We start from the raw sequence: 7,942 nt of genomic DNA, 5'->3' as shown, positions 1-7,942 counted from the left end.
AACAGGATGGAATCATTTCAGATTTAAAGAACTTTCAGAATATGACGGACTTTTCCTTTAAAGTCCCCGTTTTATCTGTGCATGGAGCCCATCGGGGTCGTTTCACCTCACAGATCCAGCATGAGACGCTGACACGCTGCCCTTAGTGGCAATAAATAAAAACAAACTACAGCTTGGAGCGTGAAGTGAGCAGAGAGAACTCCCGTTCAGTGAGATGGCATGGCTTCACGTATAAATGGTTCCGCTATGAGGGGAGGGCAAAGGAAAAAAACAACAGAAAAGAAAAAAAAAGACGTTTGGAAGTTCGATGAAGGTAAATAATCCGGTAAAAGTTGCCTTAAGTCTCATGCAAAATATCGGATGCCACAAGCATGCATTACCTGGTACTGAGGTCTACCGCACGCTAGAACTGGAACAACATTCGTCTCCAACGCAAAATATCCAAATATATGATCTGTCCTTTTTACACTATTTACAGAGTGTAGCAGATAAAGTTAAAATAGATGATTTCTTTTCTGATTCATAACTCGCTATTAATAATAATAATAATAATAATAATATACTCTGAAATGTAAAGTCTAAGTCCTGTGAATCGGTTCGCTTTTCTAAACTCAAACTAAATCCTCTTCCTGGAAATCGAATAGATCACAAACGAACAAACCTTTCTGTGCAAGTTGATCAAATTAAAACAAAGAGGTTTGAAAGTGTTTCAGTGAAAAGAAAAAACCTGACCGCTTGAGTTTCTGTCTGATTTGGTGAAGTTCGGTCCACGGGGGGGCGGGGGGGAAGAAATGCACCGAAGGGGAAAATTCATGACTAATTTAAATCTGCCAGTGAAAACTGAATAGATAATCACTAGTGGAATGCTGGAAGGCACTGTTAGATAGCATCTCTCTTCTCCGCAGCAGAACGGGCCGGCGACTGATTGTGCGTCTGTGTGCATGCTTGTGGATCGGAGGGGGGGGGCGGCGAGTAAAGGAGGATAGGTGTAGCACGGGACCTGAGGTTAACATGGCCTGGGAACCATTTTGTTTCGCTGTGCCAGGCATGAGAGTTCATCTTCCAAGACGATCTCACCGGGAGCCATCTCTACAGACACCAGCAGCCAACTCACCCGTTCTTTACTGAAACCCAACATAAATTACACAACATACCAAGCAGGTCTAAGGTCTGGTTTCCAAAGGTTTATAAGGCCCGTAAGAAGGCGAACAAAAAGGACAGAACAATATTCATCTCTTTCGTGAGTAGTGAAGATATATAATCATATATCACATTGCACAATTCGCCAAACTGTATATGCACTGTCCGTTAGGTGATATAACTCAACACAAAAATGTACTTCTGAGGTCAAACATGATCACATGGCGTGGACAGACGGTTGACTTACATTCTGAAAGCAGAGTTATGTCTTCATGATGAGAGTCAATCCTTTTTTCACTCCTTATCTGAACGCCTCACCAGAGGAGGATCTCTCTCCCAAAGCCGCCGCTGGGACTTTGCTGATTAAACAGATCCGCCTGATCGGCCCTTTCTAACTCACTTAAAGGTGCCTGAACGAACTGCCAGAACACGGATCGGATCTGGAGAGTGTGTGTGTGTGTGTGTGTGTGGGGGGGGGGGGGGGGGGGGGGGGGGGGTAAGATCTGAACTGTTAAGAGATTAATCAATCTGTCAGGAGAGACGGCGCGTGCTACAGATTAAACGCTCCTTTCTATTCCTTAAACATCCAACAGAATCCTGAACCAGTGGAATTCCTGCTTTGCATATTTCTAACCACTTTATTCTAATGAGAGCATAAAACTCAGGCTGGATAAAACTAACAGCGTAAACTCTAGAAAATCAACTCAAGGAATCTGATTTTTAATCGTTTAGACCGAGATGTGAAAGAGATTCTGTTTTGGACCGTGGCCGATGCTTGCTGCTCATCTGTGGAGGTAGGCTGTGCTCTTTCCAAACACCCAGTAAGCTGCCAGCACAGTGCTACAGGGGTGGTCTCTGGGGAGAGTGGTGGAGGCGGTGGGGGGGGCTGTGACGCAAGGCAGGTGGAGCATAACCTGCCTATCTCCCGTTCCCAGCCGGCTCATCGAAGCGTCGGTGTGATCCGATGTGAATACCCTGTCACCAGCAGTTGGAGGGAGGATGTAAATATCCTATTGATGTTCCGACTATCGATTTGTTCCCTGACCTGTCATATCATGGCCGATGGCAGGCTTCCAAAAGAAAGAAGCTCTTCCTCTGAGAGCCGCTGACTCACAGAAGCTCAGCAGGTGGATAGAAAAAAACAGGACAAAGCGGAGCAGGAAGGGAAGACTTGAAACCAGGCTGTGAAACGAACGCCGTTATAGAGAGAAATGGATGGTTTCCAGATGCAGCATCAGCGATCCGTCTGGGATGGTAGCAGGTTCTGTCATCAGCGCCGCCGAGAACCAAAGGTTGCTTTTATTTTCCGGGTGACGAGGGATTGAAAACGAAAACCAAATAACAATCTGAAGAAGTCCAGGACATTCAGAGGGAGCGTGAATGTGCAGAATCCGTGGGAAAGAGTTCGAACAGCAGAGTCCGCTGGAGAAGCATGATGACTAAGAACGTTACTAACAAATATGAATTGTTGTAAAGGTGTATATATATATATATTTTTTTTTTTTTCAATTTTTAAATTCAAGTCTCAAAATCCTCTTGGTGTTTCCGATCAAATGATATAATAACATTGGTCCTTAACTTCAAAGTCTCTTGTGTATTTGTGTATTTTCTTCATCTTGGAAGATAATCATCCAGTGTTTAGTGCTTCTAAGAAAAATAGCTGGTCCTTCAGAAGAGTCTGAGTTCTTCTATTTCTTAAATGGAGCTAATCTACTAAAATTCTGCCAGAAAGGCCCCTGGCCTCTTTTGGATTGACTGAATTCAAAAACCTCTCCTTGTGCCATGTCCTCCGTCACCTCATACTGGCCCGCGCTCAGGGGGTCCTGCGGGGGCGGGTATGAGGGGGGCGTGCACCTGTTTACACCTGGGAAGGCAGGCGCCAAAGAAATAAGCCAGGGGGAGGGGGGGGAGGTAGGGGTGAGGAGGGAGCGCAGAATACAAAGCGGAAGAGAGAAGAAGAGAAGCAGCAAAGAGGAAACATCATCAGTTTCTCGTAGAAAAGAAAATCAGAAACCAGAGATGCACCGAAAAATCAGCTGGTGGCCAAAAACGTCTGAAGTTAAAAAAAAACTAAATATTTTCACCATCATATTAAAAAAACAAGATTATTTCCTCGAATATACTGATGCATGTTTCAAGAAAATACATGCGAGTGGTTGGTTGATCCAGGCTAAGAGAGAGCAACACTTTCAGTAGATAACAGGAAGGCTAAACGAAGTCGCTGGATAAAACATTCTAGTTTTAGAAATGTTGGCAGTTTCTTTTTTAATCTCCAAGTTTAAAATCTGTATGCTATTGCTAATATATAAATGCTAAACCTTTGTCTTAATAAAACCACAGCCTGTTATTACGGCTGTTTGATGCTGCGTTCAAACTGACGCTTGTTGAGCATCAGGTGCCGCCGGTTAACGTGTACGGTCTATTTTAGACACCATCAGGTGGCGTTGTGAGGTCCTGCAGCGCGATTTGACCGCCTGCCACAGAATATCCTAAGTCTTTTGAACACTGGATGCGCTGCGTTCAGAGCTGAGGCAAATTAAGCTCTTCCAAAAGGTTAGATGCTTAGGTGGGAAAATCAAAACTTTGCATCTTGATGTAGGTCATCAACCAATCAGAGAAGCTGATCTGGTAGTTGTCAGGGAGGCAGGCTCTGCATCCAAGCCATGATCTCTCCTCCTGCAGAGCTGGCAGCATGAAACCATCAAAACATACAATAATGTATATTTTTAAAGCTGTTAAACTCCACTAAGTATGTATTTTTATATGTGCAAAAAAAAAGCAGGCTTTTAGCTAGCAATATTTCCTAGGCTTTACACCTTGGTGCATCACATCTTTAGGCTTTGCAAAGCGTAGGGGGGTCTAGTGGCATCCTCCCTTTGAAAGTGTTGAATTTTAGACTCTGAAACAGTATTTCCTGCCTTTAGAGGTGGAATGCAGCTAAGTTTTTGTCTTTGTTCCAACACTTTAGTCCTGATATGGAAAGAATGTGAGGTTGACTAGAGGTGGAGATATAAGATCATTTTCAGGTTCCATATTATGTTTCATAGGTTAATTCAAACTATCAGAAAGTCTGATGCTACGTTCAGTCCGAGTTTCTACATTTGAAGTTAATTTAGGCGTTAATAAACTGTTTCAGAGGAGTGATCATAGCGCTCTGCATCAGCAGTGCTGCGTCCGACTCCCTGCCAGCTCCCAGATCAGCTTCTCTCATTGGTTGATGCGGCGCGTCCAGCAGCTAAAGATCAATGTTTCCACCTCCAGTAGCTGCTGCAAAGTTTCTGGAAGAAAATTAGGGCATACCAAAGCCGAACATCCCCAAAACAGGGCGTAAAATTCATAATTTTATTAGTAAAGAGGGAACAATGCATTTCTAGGTAAAAGCGTAAAGATAAGGGAAGATGTTTGGTTTTTAAAGCTAGGATCATATCCTGATTAACTGACCTCATTCATGATGTTTTCAGGTTTACTTTCTCTCTCAAAAGCATCACAACCAATAAAGCAAAGCAAGTCTCTTCATTGCATCTGCCATTGAAAGCAGCAAAAACACATAGAAAACCATCGGGACACACTTTTCCCGTCGGGCATCAAAAATGCTCGACTCTTGTCTGATTTAAATGGGCGTAAGCCTCTGAGACGAGGCGCCGGACGCTTTGCTGATGGAGTAAACAGCATTATACGGCGGTGTGACGTCACCTCTGCTCCTAAAATTATCCCTTCAGGACCAGATGGATGATTTACAGAATTACTGGGTCAGATGATTTATGCTTCCATATCTTTTTTATTTTAAATTATTTAAGCATTCCCAAAAGCTACATTGTTTTACAGCTAAAAAGTTGGTAAAATTTGACTCTTGGAGAGTAACTCCAAAATCCGAAGTAGTTGCAGATAAAAAAGGGTAACTGGTCATTTAAAGATAAAATCGGCAAGATTCTAATTTTATGATACGGCAAAGAAAGTAGGTAGTAAATTCTAAAAACCCACATCTTTACAAATGTCACAATAAAATAAAATCAGATAATGATCTATCGAACCTTTTGGCTTCTAACTAAGAAACCTGCAGAGTTATTTTGAAACAAAACTTAAAAACTGGCCACCAAGTTTTACGGGTGCATCTCCAAGAACATCACAACATAAAGTCATGCTTCACACATTAAACAGGCAAACAGATGAACAAGATGAGTCTCCAGTTATCATTCCTGCATAATCCATCCGGAGATATGACACACTTGCATCATATGATGAGAGCTGAATCGGCAGAAAGGTGGAATTCAGCCGCAGAGATGACAGTGGAGGACGGAGATGCAATTCAATCAAACTGGGAGGTAGCCCAGCAGAGAACTGGGAGGTTTCACCTCCACAGATGAAAACTGGGCATTTGAAGCCCGTTCTTCCAGGTCTGCATGTTTGTTTGAATGGCACCTTTTTAACACACAGGTGGAGAAAGTAGAGCCAACAGGAAGCGTTTTATTATGCACTAATCTACAGCCTACAACGTCATTAAGCTACAGTCTACAAGCATCACAGCTATGCTGCTAAGATAAAGAATTATTGGGATTTGAGGATGAGATATTTAAAAGCTGCCATGGCATCTTAAAAAGAAATCCCAAAGAGATGAGAAATGGAGTCTTCAGTTTTAGCAGTCAGAGGTTGGATCTATTTGTGTTAGTAGAGGCTGTTTATCTTGGATTGTCAAGATAATGCTTGTAAACAGATTGGACAGTGATTGCATGCTCCAGTGCCAACGTTATAAACACAACACCTTCCAATGCTGCTTAGCAGTTGCCATGGCATCTTATTGTGCTAGCTCTACGGAAAACTCTAATGCGTATACCTTTATCATTTTCAAACCATGTCCATACAACATGGCCCTCTTTCTCAAGATGAAATCTATAAATGAATCTGAAATTCAAGAAAGTACTTCACCTTGTGCCAGCCACGTACACATACAGCACTTAGAAACACACAGACATCTACTGGGGGGGGGGTCCTAGCATCAGAGAGAACATTCCAGCTGTAGTTATTACTTTATCAATACCTTAATGGATGGTCATGCTTATCTGGTAAGAAAATCAGTCATGGTAAATGTACAGACATCTAGCCTAGCAGATAAATGGCTGTTCTTAAAGGATGATGCCAGCAAGCGGGGGCATGTGGGTGCTCCGTCCTGTCCAACATGGAGCCTCGGTGTGACGTGATCTTCTGCTACTGAACCTGTTCTCCGGTTTGGGTCGAGTCGCTGCAGTTTTAAGGAAAAGCTTCGCTGAAATTCCTGCTCTGGTTTGCAGATCTGTGTTGTTTCGTCTTCATTCAGCTCAGCGAGAGAGAGACGCTTCTGCTGCGTTACTATGAAAGGTTTGTAGACAAGCGTGACACGGGACCCACATGTCCTGCAGACTGGGATCATCCTTTACACTTCATGCAAACAGCCCTCTGTCTTTTCATTGATGCTTAACGGCTGATTATTCGACTGGTTTGAAATCTCTCTGACATACGGGCTGACTGGCTAAAGAGATCAGACAGACAGCAGCCTCCATCATTACTGGCATCCCAGGAAAAAGCCTCAGATAAGTTCATACTTTATTGCAGTACTATAGTTCACAAGGTTAAAGTATACAGAGATATTTAAATATTTCTCGAGATCCTTGATCCTTTCTTATTTCCTTCACGTCTTCGGCTCACCTCAGCCTTTCCAAAGGACTGATGACATGAATCACTTCTTTGTTAATTTGACCAGAGATTTTGGATTAATATCCAACTAATTACAAGCAGTTTTACATTTAATAGGTAGATCCACTTATTCCAAATTTCCTGCTATAACAATTTTCTTTTTTTCCTATTTAAGCCCACTCCTTTTTCATTTGATCATTTCACCTTGCTGGGATCGATGGTCATTTCTCGCCTTAATATTGGAACTCCCCTGCAGAGGCAGTTTGCAGCATTGCTGCATCTCATTGGGTATTAAAAATAAAACCCTCTGATCATCAGTCCGTTTGGTTCGACAGCCTGAATGTTTGGGAAACCTTCTGAGCGCTCAGAGTGCGTCAATGACCGGGGTTTGCGTTTTCACTGCGCTTCTCTCGTGTAAATGTGCAAATAAAGAACTAAATGTGTTTAGAAGCACGTTTACAAAAACACCATTTCCATGGCTATTATACTAGCCAACAGTCAGTATATCAACCTAAGTTCCATCATTTTGACTGTTTTTAATGTGAGTTTGCGCTGAAATGTGCTTGACAGAGTCCTGAAGGAGAACGCCCAGATGTCAGTCAAAGGCCGATACACCCACGACAAGAGGAGACCGGCAGCCTGAAGCTCAGAGTAATGAGGACGTATATAAACATAGCGAACCACCGGTGTATTTCACCATAGCGACACACGGGTGTATTTTACCGTGTGCGGCGCGCCGGTGTATTTAACCATTGCGGCGCGCCGGTGTATTTAACCATTGCGGCGCGCCGGTGTATTTTACCATTGCGGCGCGCCGGTGTATTTTACCATTGCGGCCCGCCGGTGTATTTTACCATTGCGGCCCACGGGTGTATTTTACCATTGCGGCCCACGGGTGTATTTTACCATTGCGGCCCACCAGTGTATTTTACCATTGCGGCCCATGGGTGTATTTTACCATAGCGACCCACCGGTGTATTTTACCATAGAGGCCCACCGGTGTATTTTACCATTGCGGCCCACCAGTGTATTTTACCATTGCGGCCCATCAGTGTATTTCTGCGTAGCGACCCACCGGTGTATTTTACCATAGCGACCCACCGGTGTATTTTACCATAGAGGCCCACCGGTGTAT

The 7,942-nt window shown here is 43.4% G+C and overlaps 1 protein-coding gene across 9 annotated transcripts in view; it reads right to left on the bottom strand.

Moving 5' to 3' along the window:
* Positions 1-1,633: 1,633 nt before the first annotated feature.
* arhgef9 (Cdc42 guanine nucleotide exchange factor 9) overlaps positions 1,634-7,942 on the bottom strand; it is a 94,616-nt gene continuing 88,307 nt past the window's right edge. For 8 of the 9 annotated variants that reach the window (XM_015401196.1, XM_015401198.1, XM_015401200.1 and 5 more), the window contains one exon: positions 1,634-3,004. In XM_015401196.1, the coding sequence (XP_015256682.1) occupies positions 2,829-3,004 (176 nt within the window). In that variant the 3' untranslated portion in view covers positions 1,634-2,828. The remainder of the gene's footprint in view (positions 3,005-7,942) is intronic. The other variant, XM_015401199.1, reaches the window with a different exon arrangement.

This window comes from Cyprinodon variegatus, unplaced genomic scaffold (genome assembly GCF_000732505.1).
Source record: "Cyprinodon variegatus isolate N-32 unplaced genomic scaffold, C_variegatus-1.0 Scaffold1192, whole genome shotgun sequence".
Classification (NCBI taxonomy): Eukaryota; Metazoa; Chordata; class Actinopteri; order Cyprinodontiformes; family Cyprinodontidae; genus Cyprinodon; species Cyprinodon variegatus.
The sequence above is the reverse complement of the archived record's forward strand: the minus strand, read 5'-3'. Positions and strand labels throughout refer to the sequence as shown.